The sequence below is a fragment of the Strix aluco genome, chromosome 3, assembly GCF_031877795.1.
Source record: "Strix aluco isolate bStrAlu1 chromosome 3, bStrAlu1.hap1, whole genome shotgun sequence".
NCBI classification, from domain to species: domain Eukaryota; kingdom Metazoa; phylum Chordata; class Aves; order Strigiformes; family Strigidae; genus Strix; species Strix aluco.
In genome coordinates, this window is record NC_133933.1 from 49,774,290 (window position 1) to 49,792,689 (window position 18,400).

Consider the following 18,400-nt stretch of genomic DNA (forward strand, 5'->3'; position numbering starts at 1 on the left):
GCACTATACATCACTTCAAAAAGACCTCCAACTGACAAGAGTCAATTGGCCTGCAGATGAGAATAGAAGAAAGGATCTAGTATTTCACACTGTTTTCTTGATTTTTCCAAAGGTTATCCAATGTACTTTGGTATAGGTAGCTTTTCTGGTTGTGTGCTGTATAAATGCTTTCTTTACTTTCCCATGGGTATTTCAAGAAATTCTGGGCCACAGGTAATATTTAGCAATATTTCTTTTAGGTAGGCATTGGAGATATTAGGAACTATGTGTACTGTTGCATTACATGACAGCTGAATCTTGAACACTAAGAATGGACTTTGGTAATTTTAGGCAGACATACAGTATATCCTTGTAATGGATGGGGGAAAGGAAATTAAGATAAAAAAACATGAGAAAGATGACATTTCTTAGAACTAATAGGCAACAACTATACATACCTGAACAACCAACCAAATAACTCTTTAGATCTTCCTACAGACAAAGAAATATGAACCCCACAGGCATCTGCCTTACATGAAAGAAATTAAAAAATCCGCATCTATCTTGGCTAAGAACACCCCAGCTTCTAGGATCCCTGCTCCAGCAGTGGGGAAGGTACACAAGTCACTGACCTGCCCACATCTGTTATAGAAGGAAGTAACTTGGGTAAGCGCAGAGAAGGCCAAGCAGCATGCTGAACTCCGGAGCAGGGAATTGGGAGCACAAAAGTTCACTCTTCTAACAGAAATAGAGGAAAGGGAGAGCCAGGAAAGCTTTTAGGAGCAAGGAGGGTAAGGTTCTCTTAAGAGCTAATTTTCCATCCCTTCTAACTTCTGAAATAAAAATTGATTTTGTAGGCAACCATTCAGTTCATTATTAGTTGCTCTTAACAGCGTTCCCTCTGAAAGACAATTAGAGGCACTTCACAAGAAAGTTTCTTTTAAGCAATTATACCCTATAAAATTAAAGCAATGAAAAAAGGGCTTCTAGACAAATTAGAGCAGGCACAGCATGTGAGGCAGACTGGGCCTTGAACTCCAGAGAGACAGGAGACACAACACTGTTGCCAGCACACAAGGGTGGCCACGAAATGTGTCCGACACCACTAATTTTCACAATGAGAATGATCAACTACCGGAATAATCTCCCCAGCAAAGTGGTAGATTCCCCAACATTGGACACTTTCAAAATTCAGCTGGACAGGGTGCCAGGCCATCTTGTCTAGACCATGCTTCTGCCAAGAAAGATTGGACCAGGTTGATCCCTGAGGCCCCTTCCAACCTGATATTCCAGGATTCTATGAATAGCACAGTCCCTAGAGGAGCATACATGGAGGTACAAGAAACCTCTCACCACAGGCTTGTTGAAGTCAAAGTCCCAAGTTTGCTTCCTTAAAGCTACAACCCAGGGGATGCTTGTCCAGCAGAACCAAGCCTGCTGTATTATTCTTATGAATGATTCCAGTCCTTACACGACCTACACCTCCTGTAGCCATCACATAACTGAGTTCTCTCTTGGATAGGAACCGAATTAATTATTTTTCCTCATCTGAGCAAAAGCAGCATTTTTTAGGACACTTCAATGAGCAAAGAAAGCTTAATTTCACTTTTTTTGACATAATAAATAATTTATTTCCTGCACTCAACAAATATGTGTGCCACAATAGAAGAAAGCAAGTCAAATACAGCTCAGCTGCTTTGCTGCCCACACAATTCCTGAGTAACTCCCATCTGTTTACACTGGGGAGGCACTGGCCATTCACACGCAGACATGCAGCCTTGCCTTCTCCTTGCTCAGTTTAAAAGAGCTTTTTTCCTTTTTTTTTTCTTCCCCAGGAGAAGTAATAGCAATAGTTTTGCTGAGTGTGTAAGGCTGCCCCTAAATATTCAGACTGAATGGGTCAGTCAATACACCTATATGTAAGCAGAGCCTAAGTATTTTGAAAGCAGGAGGAGGGAAGAGAGAAACACCTCTTGTATACAGTAACAGCCAGGTTCAACCAACAAGCAAAGTGGCACATAAATGAAAAAAAAATTAGGACATTTGATAATAGGACAAATATAGTGCATGGCATGAGAAATGAAGATTATTTGTTCCTCTGCCAGATTTCTCTCTTCTTCCTTATTTGGGCCTGCATGATTGCTTTTGAAAATATCCAAAAGAAGAAACGTAAGAGTCATTTAAATGAAATAACAGCATCCTCCTGGATCCTGTGTATTCCTTGTTGCAAGTCCTGGGAGTTACAGGTGGAAAAAAAAAGCACCTGAGACAGGAAATACAAAACTGCACAAAACTAAGAAGACTTATCTCCAGGCAGACATGAATAGACTTGTGATGACAGAATAATTAATATCAGAAAGCTATTCCAGTGGCAGTGCTTTGCAGGCACAGTGCTCTGAAACAGAATTAAATTTTAATTCTAGAATAAGTCTACTTCAATATTTCTCATTCTTTCTCCTCCTCAGCATCTTCATCATTTCTTTCCCTGGAAGATCTTGTCATTTTATACAATATTATGAAAAATTTTAAAATTTGTATTTTTTTTTTTTTTAAAAAAAAACCACTCATACATCTTGACTCTTCTTGCCCTAGGTCCTGCAAGGCTGTTGAAGCCTGCCTGAGATGGGCGATTTCAGCTCTTGCTCACAAGTGTTTTCTCCAACAAGGAAAGGTCAAAATATTTCAAACCAACACCCCCCTGCACTTCAATATGAATTTGGTTTTGATTTTAATTACCGCTGTGCACTTCAAAGAGCTGAGCTTTTTTGTTTTATTCCTTTTGTTTGTTCTTTGAAAGGACAGGACAGCAGATTCTCAATGAACTTGGACAGCAAAGCATGACATTTCACCTATGAATACAGAGTAGCAGAAACTGCTTGTACACATTTGGAGAAGGTCAGGATCAGCATAGCACCCTTAAACCACCAGAGATACTTTCTTAAATCTGTAAACACAAGACTCAGTCTTGTGCTATTGAGCCTTCTGCTTCCAGTTCACCAGTTTGACTTTTGCTCAGATTAAGGATTGAGAAATTGTTCCCCTTGAACAGCACTTGATAGATGAGGATTTTTCAGCAATAAAACCCCAAGTAGTAGGCTTGGCACTACATTATGGTGTACAGCAGGAACCTTTTCTCTCTGTATTCCTATATGCTCATCATTAAAACAGTCATTTCATTTCAGATGACTTCCACTGAGAACATTCTCGCTGTTGCTCAGGACTCATATTGAAAAGAGCACAGGTTCAGCCCTGTGCAGAGCAGCAGCCAAAAGGCATTCCACTACACCACCAGAGTATTTTGAGTACTGGGAGTCACCCATACCCTTGAGACTGAGCAGGTGAAAGTCAAAACATGGGGGGGGAAGAAAAAAACAAACAACTTACTTTGGTAAAACATTTAAATGTCATTTAGGGTGCAGAACCACACTGTCAGCTGCTTGAGCTCTAACAAATAGGAAGTCATGTACATCGCAGTTTATGTGGGCCTGATTCATTGCAGTTTTAAAGCTTCTTGAACTCTTCTTTGCCTCCACAAAATCCAAGTGTACTGATGATTTCCTACAACTCAACTTCATCCCTTCCCTTCCTGAAGCCTAGCTGCGACATCTCCTTGTAATTTAGACCTCATTTAGAGATGGAAATAAGTTGCCACCTCCATCCAGTGCTGAGCTATGCGTAGGAATTCACTCAACCCACAGATGTAAATTTAATGTTAAACCATGCTTCCTGGCTAAAAAATTCCCTCTCCTCCCATAATCCTAATCAAATCCTGCCATCTCCTCCAGTGCACACATGTCCACAGACCTATAGCTCTCACCTAGACCCCCTCTCTTCTAATGAGGGCCTTGATGTTCAAATCTACCCTGAATTTGCTCAATGCCAGGCCCAACCAAAGCATGATCAAACCACCCAATGCAGTAACAGCCAACAAATATAGACTGAGAAGACTGTGCATCAACAGACCAACAGTTTGTAAGATTACTGAGAAGAAACCAAACGTGGTTTATGTAGTACTGCAAGACCCTACTGCCTCTGCCATTTCTCTCCATTATTTTAGTATTCCATCAGCAATCATTTAACATCCTGCTCCACAAGCTGCCATCAGTCTCACAGATTAAATGGCTCTGGTGAGCAGGCTACAAAGTAATTTTTTCCCCTACGAATTGATGTAATGCAGGGGGGATGCGTGCAGAGACTTGAATACATAAAATTCAAGTTCACAGGGACTGTATATGATGTGGAAGATGGAGATGCACAATGGGAACATCAGTATGGTCAGCTGAAAGAAATGCCGACTTTTTGGAAGGGATTGCCATTCTTAAAAGCTCTCAACTGCTTCACCTGAGACTGAAGGTTTTACGCAAGTCTTCCACTGGAAGCATTCTTGTTGCCTCCTTCTGAATGGTTACATTTTCATGACCTTTCTGAAATGACTCAGAATAAAGCCAATTAAGGGTGAAGGACAGAAAAGTGCAATGCTGAGTATGCAGTCTCACAGCTGAAGCAGAAGAGAACTCTTAGAACAGCAATCCATTCCAGAAAGCAAGCACCACCTTCACCTGATAAGGGTGATGGTCCTCTTTCTGCAACTGTATCTGCTGTATCATCTACACTGTCTCTGAATGTATGCTGGATGTCAAAAGCTCCCCTTATAGTAATTTTTATAGGGAAAAATAATGTATTGCTATCCATCACATTGCTAAATGACATACTGTTTGGGAATACATTGTCAGTGGATAACACGGTATGTCTGTACATACTTAGAAGGTTGCCTTGCATTTTTCCTGAAAAATTAATTACATATTAGTGAAATTCTTATCTCAAGCTATAAACACAACATGAGAAGAACGTTTCATTGGTGAAATATGAAAACAGTGAACGACCTTTAACATTTCCTTTAGAAAAAAAAATACATGAGAGCATTTCATATGCATTTGACAACACAAGAAAAATTCACTTACAGGTTGTATTGTTTGGAGGTTTTTTTAACAATACACTTTACTTTAAAACTATAAAACTCTTCAGACTAAAAATAATTTACTCTAAAAACAGATAAAGTAGAATTAAGTTCCAAGTATTAGACTGATAGTCACATCCCTATCCACATGCCTTTTTCTGATGCCATGATTAATTTCAAAATATGTACAATTCTAAAAGTGACAGATCATTGGTGTGACTGCATGGCTGATCTTCACCTCTGTAAGGAAAACTAAAGTCAAACCACTGAATGATACCACCTTTTCCACCTGTGCTTTCAGAAGAAATACAGGAGCCAAATGATGTACTCTTAATCTACAAATGTTTTCATTTTAGTTTTTAGAATTTAAATTGTCTTACTACTAAACAATTAACTTTATCTTTAAAAAGTGTTTTCCAAGACACCTGCTATCTGAAAACAAAACGGAAAAAAATAGTTTCCCCAGTACTTGCCACACCCAAGAACTTTATTTGCTAATAATTCATTCAGAAGTCTCTAAAAATATTTTTAATTCCAGCAACATTTCTTTTACAGTTATTGGTATGCACAATGGGAAATTCCAAACCACTTGCTTTTGAATTTGCAGTTTTCTAATAAGTACTCAGCATTTCTTTTTCATAAAAAGAAACCCTTCCTAGTTAGCAATTTGTTACCTGTGTGTTCTCTTGGTTATTCAGATGTAATGAAGCAGGTAAAACTTATAACTTACTTGGTATTATCAATTATCAACTACTGCGAAGTATGAATCTGACATTTTTAGAGAAGCAACTGTCATTCTCACTGTGAAGTTTCAATGGTAACCACGGAATCTACCATTAACAAAGCTAGAGCTGGCTTTTCCCCTCACATACATCACAATTCCATGCCATTATTTACAATGCATTTTACCACAACACCATGAAATAGGTAGCACAAGGCTTGTGCTGCTAACTACTCAGCCAGGGCGACTAGTTAAGTTGGAACAATAAAATAAACTTTCAGGCATACAAGACCTTCCTCAAGCTGGTGTGTCCAAAAGCTTGTCTGCTTATGGTCAGACTCCTAAAGATATTTCCCTGTGACAAACCTTGTCTGGAAGTCATAATGGCCCTGCAAGATACCACCCTGAGAAATCAGTGTATTTAATTCCAGAAAGTCAACACCTATGCCTATAGTCCAAGACTAACCTTATCTGACTGCCTCACAATGCAACAGGAAGAAAACAAAGACAAGTTTCCCACATCTTTTGCACAACTGAAAGCCTAGAACTATACAAAAATGTTATAACACACAAGTATTCAAGAGTGCTTATTAAGTATTGAAGTTATATTGTTGTATTGAAGTTATATTGTTATGCATGTCAAATTCAAGCCTCCCTCTCCTCATGTACACCGGCTTTTCAGAATACATCCGTTAGTATCTCCTTGCAATATGCCTTTTGAATGTTTCTTCAGGCAGAGGCAGAAACTAGAAACAAGATTGTCTGAAATTTAGATATTGCAATTCTAGATCTCAGGTCAGCTGCACCTATTCCAAGTTTAGGGTTGGATATTAGGACAGCATAGAAATATTTCTGGTACAGCACATCATGAAAAAAAAAAAATCTGATAGAGACCCACTCATTTATAAGCAGGTCTTATTGTTGAGACCATTATCCCAGGTGCTCCAGTCTACAACGCTGTCCCTGACACTTCGGTGCAATGCAACAGATGTTTTGTATGGTGCCATAGCACATACAAAACCAAACCAGTTTTGCTCTTTATTGCCACTGAGACAGTTTCTCATGAAGCTGAATGATCCCTGAAGAGCTTCTAGCAACCCAAGATTCTATTCCTCCAGTGAGCTATCATTAGCAGGAAGACATAGAGGCGAGCATGGGAATGCCAGAGGTGTGCATGAACGAACACCCACAAATAAATCAGAAGAATAACACATTCTGCAATGACCTAAGCAAAAAGACAGTATGTTTTTATTTGTATTTGGTTACAACATCATGTCTCAATTATGCCTCTGATTCACAGCACCTCACTTTGCTTTTTGTTCAACTTTGCCATACATCAAACCAATCCAACTCATTAACTTCCACCTATTTTTTCATGCTTTAAAAATCTTAGTGAGCATGGAGATGTCTCAATCACTTCCCAAATCAAAACCTACCAAGAAACCTGACTAGTATTAGACTGGTAGGATGGTATCAACAGCAGTAGTTTAAAGGTCACATTACCTGACATCAGTTTGGATGTTCCCACTTCAGCATTTCCTACAGACTCAGTAACTCTTTGTCCAAAGCATGTTATTGCATAAGAGTGCTAGGAATTTGAAATTTCCCCTCTTCATGTTTTTGATTAACACTCATGGCCACAACTCTATCACTGTCCTAAGAGGACTAGGATGTCTGCAAAACAGCATATTTGCTACTTTTACCTTCCATCAGCTAAAGATAAGAAAGGAATGCAGCCAAAGGCAGGGCAGGGAAGCATCAGAGAGGGCAGACGTGCCGGCAGAACTATGAACACACCCCACCATGGGCAGTTGGGTCTGGGCATGTGGACAGGGAGGACAGGAGGGAAGCCTCAGGAGAAAGGAGAAGTTAATTGACTTGAGGCAATCCCACTTTGCAGAGGAGTTTGGCAACTGATGGAAGGTCTGCAGAGATGTCCAACAGAAGCATCATATTAAGGAATTTGATCAGACACCACCCAGCAACCAGCAAGGAGCATTATCATTTCCCCACAGAGGATTCATATTGGAAGACTTTAGTGCTTGCTTTCAAATGGTAGTCACAGTCATTCAGCATCTTTTTAATCCCCAGGTAGACAGAAGTTGCATTACCATGCCATCCAGAAATTTCTGTCCATGTCTGGTCATTTATTAAGCAGACAATAATTCAAAAGAGCAGGTGTCCCCCCATTCCCTTAAAATGTTTACATCCTAAGCATAAGATAAGGGCAGCAAAATCAATTTCTAGTTGTGGGTTGAATTAATAGTCATACTGTCTCCAGTGGTCACACTGCAAATGAAATTGTCTTATCTGGAGTTAATATTTCTAAAAAGCAAGGGAAAGATAAAGTCTGTCCTGAATATAAAATTGGGCTGCATGATTTTGCAAGTGCAAAGTAGGCAGATGGGCTGGGTAGCAGGAGAGCCATGTCACTCACTCAGTGGGTACTGTCCAGATAGCACATCAACACTTCTCCCAAGTTACAAGCATCAGAGCTTTATGCTTCAAACTGCAATTCAGCAAGTAAGCTCTTAAATTATCCATAATAGCTTATTTTGTTCGGATTTTTTCGTTGCTTGTTTGTTTGTAAAAGACCAGCCAGGCTGTCTGGGAACAGCTTGGCTGCATCATGGACTGAGAAATAGGGCCCAACTATCATAGGAGGGGTAGCCCACAGTGTCAGTTTTAGACAGCAGATGGCCGGGAGTAGAGAAAGCTTCCAAGCACATGGTATGCCAAAACTTCAGCAATTTTCTTTTTGTCAAGCAGCTTCCAGAAACACAAGATGTAGCTGAACCTCTTCACGCTGGCCAAGATTAAAATAAGAGAGCATAGTAGAATCCCACAAAATACTACCACTTCCTAAAAATATTTAGGCTGCACAGTCTAAGCGAGATACTGCATGACTACTGCAGCTTCCTCTCCAATATTGGCTAAGGAATTAAAGATGCAGAAAACATGACAGCATTTGTAGTGTGTGGGCATAAGCAGACCAACACCAAGATTCTGTTTTCCTTCAAAGACACACCTTGACATGACGGAAACTGAACAACTGGGCTAAAGAGAAGATTCACATCAAAAGCATTTCAAGAAGTTGCTGAAGATGTATGTGCTACACATGTTATGAGTAAACACAAGTGAAAGTGCCCAGAAGTGTATACCAGACCTACCTCTTATAAACATTGGCCATTACTATATTCTTTTAGTATAAAAAAAAAAAAAGCCTGACAGTTTTCCAGCTGTCTACCTGACAGTGAGATAAGGAGTTTCATACTTTAAATTGTGACTGGCTCAACTCCTGTCCCCATTCTGTGATATTTTTTTTAAAAAAAAAAAAAAAAAAAAAATCAATAGCAACTGGGACTGGATAAGCCCAACATAGACTGCATAAAAAGAAACAGTGATGACATTACTGCTCCTAGTAGACAGAAGCCAAGACCAAGCATTTGAACGACAGCATCTTGGTCTACAGTTTCAGCTAGCACCAAACAATAAATTGATATGGATGAAAAAATTTCTATCTTTTAATTTCAGACTGGTGTTTTAGAGAAACACAGACAAGTTGGGAGAGTTGCAAGGTTTGCGCTGCCTCTGTTTTGTTGCAAGGAAAATTAAGTCTAATTTATGCTTCACATAAGCATGCACTTTCCTTAACTACCCACACCCTTTTGTGGAGGTTATCCGAGTTTGTCAGAAAAAGACAAGATAAACAAGAATCATGCAAGGAAGATTTGGTTTTGAGAATTTGTACAAGTCCTTCCCCCCATCCTCTTAATAGCTTTATGGGAAAGTTATAAAAATGAAACCCAAAGAGACTTACCCACACATTTCAGGAAGCTTCTACAAGCTTGTGATAGAACAAGGCTCTGACAGTACAGCACAACAGAAAGCCCTATTTGTCCCATCCATCCCAAACCCATTTCCAACTCAATGGCCTGCAACTGCAAGTTACAAGCTCGCAGTTAAGTCTCCTGTGTCACAGAAATCCTGCTCCTCCAGCATCCACCACCTTTCATTTAATCAGTAGCCTCACATATACAGCTTCACTCACTATACAGCTGGGTTTAAGGTACACGCCATCCCGAAACAAGTACAATCCAAAGTAACATGTTCTTTGAGAGTTATTTCTAGATACATCTTCTCTCAGATTCACTGTCCTTCCTCAGAAAGAAGCTAACTTGCCTTCATTTTTGTGTCCTGTTATAACAGCCATCTGTCAAGCCAGCATTTTAGTTCAAAATATTAGAAGTACAGTAAAGCAAGGATTCTATCCAACCCTCATCTGCAAATAGCTCTTCCAGAAAAGAAAAAAAGAAAAAAAACAAAACACATCATCCACCTGCTTGAAGACCAAATTGGGTTCAAATGTTTAAGAGCTATTACTAGAAATAGCACTTTAAGCTAGAAAAATATTTTTCCAGTTTAAACTGCAAAAATAAATTTGGAAAGACCAAACAACTATACATCTGGCCAGAAGTTTGGGGTTACTGCATAATTCAGCATTTGCAAGTACCACCATAAGAAGTGCCCAAGACCTCCTTCTGAATACCATTTAACAAATGACATTTTCAACCCAGACGTTACTTAATATTATACTCTATTGTATTCTCTCTCTGCAGTTGCCTTAAAACAAATATCAGGCTCAAGTGAGCAACAGCACCTCTTCTAGTGTAAACGTACAGGAGGCTAACTGCTACAGTCTTTCCTTTCCCTTCCTACACTTGTGATTAAGAGAAGATGTGAGAAATGAGACTCCAACTCCTACACAGCATAGGGTTCTGTCCTTGATGCCCTGCAGATCCTGAGACATGGAAGGGACAATTGGCATGAAGAGGTCTCAAAGAGCACTAGCAAAGAGGAAAAAAAAAAGAAAACAACATATAAACACTTCTGCAGAGCATACAGTGCACAAGTCCATGGCAGCTCACCAATTCATATAGCTCAAGCTTTGAGACCTCAGCTAAAGTAACCAAAGGTTCACATGATATTAAATGTATCTACAGCATGAATTTTTATTGCTGAGATAGGATAGGTTTTTGCCATGACAAGTGTAAATGTTTTCTGTATTCTAGCTGCCATGTTGGACTGATACGGAGTTGCTCCTATCTACTCAACAACCTTCACTGAAGAACCCTAACTCTGAATATAATCTGTTGCACATGGAAGTTACCATTCCCCACCAGTTGCAAGCAGTGAATCCGTAACGCTCACTTTCCTGCATACAAGAATTAAGGAAAAAAAAAAAATCAGTAGTTCTGCAGAAACTTAATTATGAGTAACAAGATGGCACGTGAACCACTAGTGGAGTTCAGCAGCAAGACTCAGTCCTGACATTTAGTTACCAATCCATTCGCCTCCTGCACTAGTCAAGGTTGAGGAGTTAAAGAACAAAAGAACAGGAAAAGGGTTCTTAAGAGTTTGGGCAATAGATTTGTACTGAGCAAAATACACTTGCTTCCACTGCAAGCACAACTTCCACAGACACAAAAATATGCCTTTTTTTTTTTAACCTCCTGTATTCAGCACAGTATTTAACCTTGGAGCTGTCAAGCTCCATCATGAATAATGAGCCATGACAACACTCCAAGTGATCCTTGGAGAACAGACCAATTTTTACTATATGCTACACAAGGCAAAACACTGTTATCATATTCCCATGGTACTGTACCTGCTTTAAAAATATACAGTAATGTGGCCATCAAGAGGAAACCACAAGCAAATACAGATAAAATAAGCTACTTCCCAATATTTCATCGCCTACAAACACAGAACAAGCAATAAAACACATAACATCCTAATGGTTCCTATTTAAAATTAAACCAGGACCGAGAAGGAGATTTGTCTCACTGAATATGCATTTCACACCATTTCAAAGCTGAAGAACATCAGCATTTGAAACAGCCCAAGGTGGCTACAGTATGAAGAGGGAGAACCCTGCAGGTCTCTCAACACTGTGCTCGATGACCTCTAGCAGTTGAGCACGAATATGGGACAGGAGGGCAGCCTCTGCCCCAAGCAGCCCCACCCGACACTCTCAGACCAAACATACCCCCCCATACAGACAGCATTGCCAGTAAGTATAGGAAGAAACTGTAGTTGCTGGAATGACTGATTGAAACTTCTCTACAGCAACACCCTAACCATGCCAAGGCAGGTCTTTAAGAAGGCATAGCACAGGTAAACAAGCAATAGCAAAAGCCATTTCTGCTGTGCACCTCCCAAGCTTGAGGGGAGGAGGAAGACAGAGCAAATAGATTCATCTAAAGAAAGGAAGAACTAGGAAAAAACAAGCTGAAGATTTAAACAGGCATTGACTTCTCTCCTAAACAACAATGGAGGGTTGTGGTTCCAAATATCCCTCAAAAAAAACCACTCCACATCACCTGTTCAGGAAATAAAAGCTAATTTATTAACATGAACCTGGAAAACACAAATGTTCTCTAACAGACCCAAGCAGCAGCATCTGTTCTGTGTTTCTGCAAAGGGGAAAAACAAATATATCCTTATTCGTCACCTATTTGCAACAAGGTATTTGTTTGTGGCTTTGTAGTGGGAAAAACTTGCCTTTATTTCTGTGCCATTTCCTAGCCTCCTTGTCACAAATGAAAACAGTGCATCACTTTCCCCTCTCTGTAGGGGCACCACTTTACTTGCACTTCTGTTTCAAAAGTTACTATAAACTATCGGAGCTTTCAAAAAGCTCTGGAGAGCAGGAAAGCAACAACATCAGACAGTAAAGGCTTGCCTTTCCTTAAGTTGCCAAGTCTGCAGTGTCAGACAGCAGAAACCAGTCCTGAGCACTTAGAGGAGTTTTAAGTACTAACTCATCTCCCTCCCACTGAACTGCTGATAAAAACCGAGCCCCCTCCTGCAAGACTGGATGGCTCTTAGAGAGCCAAAGTCAGAAGATCTCGGGTTCTCATCTCTGGTTGAAGCTGGAGAAGAGCCTCTACCACTGAAGCGATAAGAGAGTTACACACAATGATGTATTCATTGACAATTTAGTTTTCCATTCGAGGGTATGGGCCACCTGCTCTCCTTCCCCTCTACTCACCTCTTCCATGTACAGGGCATTTCGCAGCTACCCACATCATACTAGATCTCCCTTTCCCCTGCAGCACTCCCAAATCAGCAAGACCTGTGCTATCCCCACACACAGCACTACCACAATCTCCAGTTCAAAACAGTTCTGCTTTTAACAGAGGACTCGCTCTATACTCAAAGAAATACCCCAAATTACAGGGACAGTCGTTTTCTTTTTAGCGTTATAGTTAAAATGTCCTCAGCCCTCCACATACACTGTGTCGGTTTCTCCAACTCCCTGATAATATATTTCCATTTATGCCCCACATCACAGCTCTGCACATTTAGCAATTCCATTCCCTGCTAGCAATATTTGGCAATAAGATCCCTTTAAAGAAGGCTAATTACAGATTTCACTTGAACAGAAATTGGTACTGGGCCAATCTGTAAGCTCTTTAAAAAGCTTTCAAACTTCACTTCACGGCAGGCAAGACTTTGTTCTACACCAGGAGCAGCGGTGTAGCTCTAAAAGCAAAGGTGAAAAGCCTGCCACTGCAAGAGAAGGAGGGAAGGTCACAGCTCTAACTCTTCTTGCAGCACTGCACTTTCTCCATGTGAGTCTTTCCCTGCAGATACACTGCCCCTGCTTCACAAAAGAAAAAATAAAGAAGCCAGTTCAGATACCACAAAAATAATGAAAAGTAGTCACAAAAAAACCCCAGCTGACAGTTGCATCAGAAGAGGAACAAAGACCAGTATGACAGAAAGTGGGTCAAGGACTCAAAAACTAGGAATTAATAAAATTAAGGATGCATGGTCACATGCATGCATGGAGCATGGCATTTTCTGAGAACATTTGTGTGAAGCTGGAATTCCAGTTTTCAAAAGGATCGAGAAAGTCAAGGCAAAGCCTCTCAAGAACCTCAGCATCTAGTCCCATATCAGGTCAAATTTTTTCTGCCTATATATGCCAGACTTAGCACAGAAAACAGCAATCCTACCTGTGGATGCTCCCCTCCACCTCTATACTGCTGCCACTTTTGCTCTCTGTAAACTGTGCCCACAACACCTGATGAAATCATAGATCAGCCAGACCATTTTTCTGAGGGGAATCAATGAGAGACTCTGCAAACCACCCTCTGTGCTACCTGCATGATAACTAGGGTAGAAACTGAAAAGCGTAATTGATAAAATGATGGTCAACAGAAAGATGGTCCTGTTTTAAAGATACAAGACTAGCACCCCAGAAAACTACACCTGAGCTTTCTGTGCAAGGTTAGACAAGTCATCATTTTCCACTGTGGTCAACAACTATGTGGCATCACACGCAGATGTCACACCTGATATACTAAAATACTGCTGTTGGAGTGGCTGACTGCCCAGAGAATCCCAGCTGGAGTCTGTGGGAACCACGCGCACTGAGTACACAGCTGTTGGGAAGTCTCCAACTGGGAACTCAACCCACAGGCACTTAAAAAAGAAGAGTTACGAGTGTTACACATGTAAAGCATACACATCAATAATGTCTATTTGACAGAGATTAAACCCATGAATATCTACAACATTCTCAGCTTTTAACATACCTGAAGGCTTTCCCCACTGGGAGATGCCACACTAAAAGAATGACTTGTGACAGTAGCAGACTCTTCTCCTATATATAGGCGAGCCTTTAAGAGACCAACAGAACAACTCCTGCAAAAGGGCTACACACCTACTCCCTAGACACTATTAAAACACACTTTAATTGTCTTGGGGGACACCTTCAGGGTCAGGGAAACAGAGCTATGGTACACCTGCACAACTTCACACATTAATTTTGAAAGGCAAACCACAAGTCTGAGCACTTTCCAACCCCTAAAAGCTGAGAATAAAAAAGCGGCAGGAAAGGAACTATCTTTTTCTAGCCTTATTCTCTGAAGTACACATGCAGATTTTACTGAAACATATGCAGGCCTTCCCAACTGAAGATAGATCTAGTGGGAAGAATTCAATCTAGAACCTCAAGACTATCAAAATATGAGTACCAACACAGACCACCATAACAGGAAACAATAAGAAAACCACGATGTATGTTAATAGATGCTCTAATTATTAACATGCACACACACAGAGCTTATCAGAAGTGCCAAGGCATTTGAAAGGAAAAGCACTGTTCAAATACAGATACTTGACAGCAGCTGTATCACCACCACATTCTCTAGCTGGTTTTGATTCAACCCAGTGGACATCAAGTTAATCCCACAGGACAGTATCATTCACTTTTATAATAGCTACTGACCTCATTTCTGTGTTTGAGCCCTGCTGTAGTGTCATGACTAAATGTGGCAAGCAACAAATCACACTCTGTCAGCAGCCAATGCCTGTCCTTTCTCCTTTCAAAGCTTTCATTCATTTCTGCATTTTTTAAAGTCATGCTGCTTCAAAACAGCTGATCCAGATGGTGGATATTTGGATTTCAACCTTCCCACATGGTGATGTGGCTCAAGAAAATAAAAACTGTTGCTACCTGCTGCTGACCTACTTCTTTCTTTAATTTGTTTCCTGCCATATGACAGAATAAACAATACAGTTCATTGAACTAGTCTTCCACATCTACCCACTGCTATGTAGCAAATATAAAATAAACTTAATAAAGGAATGAGGAGGAAGGAAAAAAAAGCAGCATGATGCAGTGGGGGGTAGGGGGAGCAACTCTCACCTCTATCATAGTTATCTTCCTCTATTGCTTTTTCCTGAAGCCGCTGAAGCCGTAAGATCAAGGATTTTATCTATGCAAAGAGAAAGATGTTAATTATGAAGAAGTTGCATTTAAAAATGTTTAGACTATTAACCTCAACATAACATAAATTTAATGGATTACCACATCACTAGAATGGCCCAATTTTGAGAGTTAACCCCAACATTTGTTAAGTGGACAGACCTATTTGTAAGTCAGCTGAACTGCAGCTAATTAAGCCAAGCATGGCTTTAGTCCAAACACAGAGAATAACAAACAATATTTCTTGAAAAGCAAAAGAGATCATGTGATTGTAGGATATTTTTCACCCTTTGAATAAATCAAAGGATTATTAGAGGATTCTGTCAGCATGACATCTTCTGATCACACTGTACTCAACAGTGTGTTCTTGAGCCCATTATAACTTTTTTTTCCTGTATGAGTTTTGCACACAACAAATCCAGAATTTCCATATGCAAACCACATTTCTTCTCTAAGTAAAAAGAGAAATACAGTATTAATATCTTGGAACAGGTATACTCGTTATGGCACAGAAAATTGTGCTAGTTTCATTAAAATATAATTTATGCTCACCTATATAACATTGAAGTTTGCATTTTCAGAAATGTTCACACTGCAAATGCTAGATGGGGAAAAAAAAAAAACAAACCACCAATACCTATACTAATACTACATACAGAGTGCCCTCTCACACCCAAAACGAAATTCTTACCATAATGAAGTTTTATTTCAAAAGTTACTGCTTCTCTTTGTTAACATGAAAGGGTGTGGACCAAAGTTCTAAATTTACTAAAAATTTGAAAGGCTAGGTGTGCATTCAAAGGCCATTAAAAGTTTTTACTGCTAGAAGAATTTGGTTAGAACATTGACAGTCCTCTCCTCACTGACATGCCAGCCACAGCCTAACATGGCTACAGTTGTAAGACTGAAAAGTCTTATTAAATTTATACGTGGCCTGTACCAAACAAGCCATTACCAGAACTGAAAAAGGTAAGCCTGGAAAAAGAAGCAGTGTATATTCTCATAGCCTAAAGCCTGAAAGTGCTTGGGAAAGCATTTTCCAAAACAAGAAAATCCATGCTTTAGACATTCCACATTTACAAAAGATCCGACTCCTCCCTGAAACTCTTTCATATTTAAATCCCTATATTTAAACTCTAAATTGCATAGAGAAAAATAGGTGCAGCCAGCCAATAACTTAACAGAAACACTCAGTTATCATGACTGCACAATCAACACACAAATTAGGCAAGACATTCAAATTAATAGTATCTGTCATACAGTATGTGGAAGTGGACTAGTGAGAAAAGAACTATAAAAAATAAAGCCAGAAAAGAATCAAAAAATGCTTGATTAATAATAGGCTGTAGGATGCCCTAGAGGAAAAAGAGAAACAAAAAACAACATTGTATATACTCCCTTTTCCTCAAGGCATTATTTTGTTTTTCACAATCTGAAACTCCAATCTTTTTTCTCTGAGGTTGGTGAGGAATGTGTAACATATTGAAGGGAGGAGCTCTGAATCCTCACCATAAATTATTTTCTGTATTTTATGCCACACTTTTGATAGAGTTTTAAAAAAGCCTGCAGTAGGAATGATTCAAATGACACTTTTTTCATATATATGATGTATAACAACCATCTATACTGAGAGTACAGCTTTGCTGCTGTTTGCAGCATTTATTCCATCATGCACTCACAGTGGCAGGTCATTTAAAGCCTGCTTGGGTACCACAGCCCAGGCATGCCCACAGCAAGCTGACTGATGCTGTCACAGTAAAGTGCTTTCTATTTGCAGGCTGGTAAGACATTCGGAGCTTAACTAATCAAAGAGGTGCTTCAGTGTGGCATGTCCTATATCTGTACCATGTGACGACCACTTTTTTTTTTAATAAGTGCAGAAAAAGCCTATTTTAACAACTTTAGTATTGTCTCCTTTTCTTTACTACAGTTGCCTTTGTTCCTTTCTGAAAAATTTGAGACTTGCTTATTATCATTACAATAGGAAGGTGCTTCAAATTAAACATACACGACTGGCTAACCAAGGGCAAAGACATCTGAGGGCACAAATCCTCAATTCTCCATTCAATGAATACAGAAATTAAAGATAGCATTATTTCTTCTGTGCCTATCAAATAAGCATACTGAAAAGACAGAAAAATAATTTCCTATTTTGATTATATTATACATTCCCAAATTTGCAGCGAATTAATTTCCCAATTCCAGACTATGGGCACATTTTCATTCCAGGCATGAAGCCAAAGAAACTGCTCCTTGTCATGTGTGAAGTCTGTAAATAAGAGAACCTAGTTTAAGTCCTACATGCATCCTCTGAAAAGTTAATATTAGAGAGCACCGTCAGGTCAGACATCATGAAGAGTAAAGTATGAATAAAAGTTTCTCAACTTTCTGTCTTACCCAGATAGGAGGGCTGTGCAAAGTGTCCCCAGAGCAGGTTGTTTCATCAGGCCTAAAGTGCATCTCAGCAGCTATGTCTGAGCTGAGAAGTCACAAGAACCTGAGTTTCTGAAAGGCATCCCAGAAACTCAGAGGACTAGTGAGATACTAAAAAAAACCCCACACCCCACGAACAAAAAAACCCCACAAAAACCCCCCACCACCCACTTAGTACTGGAACTAATTTGTAAAATCCATCGTGTCCACATTAATCTCTGGATTACTGCTTCCTGCATGCAAAATAAAGCCAATATTTGGCTCCTTATTGCAGGTAAGCTCAGAATGGTTTCCCACTGATGCCCACCCCACCATCCCAAAAACTGCATTACAAAATATAACTGATACTTCTTAAAGGCTTCCCCACCCTTCTCCCACAAAGAACACAGTGAATGAGACTGCTTGTACATGTGGTAGGTATACACATGTGCAAAAAGACTCCTGACTCAACAGCCTAGTACTCCTCTGGAGTGGAGGGAGAAAAAAAAGGTTCAATTCCCAGTTGGAGTTAGAGCAGGAACGTGGCCCC

At 39.8% G+C, this 18,400-nt stretch overlaps 1 protein-coding gene across 1 annotated transcript in view; it reads right to left on the reverse strand.

The window, feature by feature from the left end:
• Window positions 1-18,400, reverse strand: part of DISC1 (DISC1 scaffold protein) — a 208,152-nt gene that overhangs the window by 168,693 nt on the left and 21,059 nt on the right. Inside the window, exon 3 of the mRNA XM_074818475.1 lies at window positions 15,379-15,448. Coding sequence (XP_074674576.1) covers window positions 15,379-15,448 — 70 coding nt within the window. The remainder of the gene's footprint in view (window positions 1-15,378; window positions 15,449-18,400) is intronic.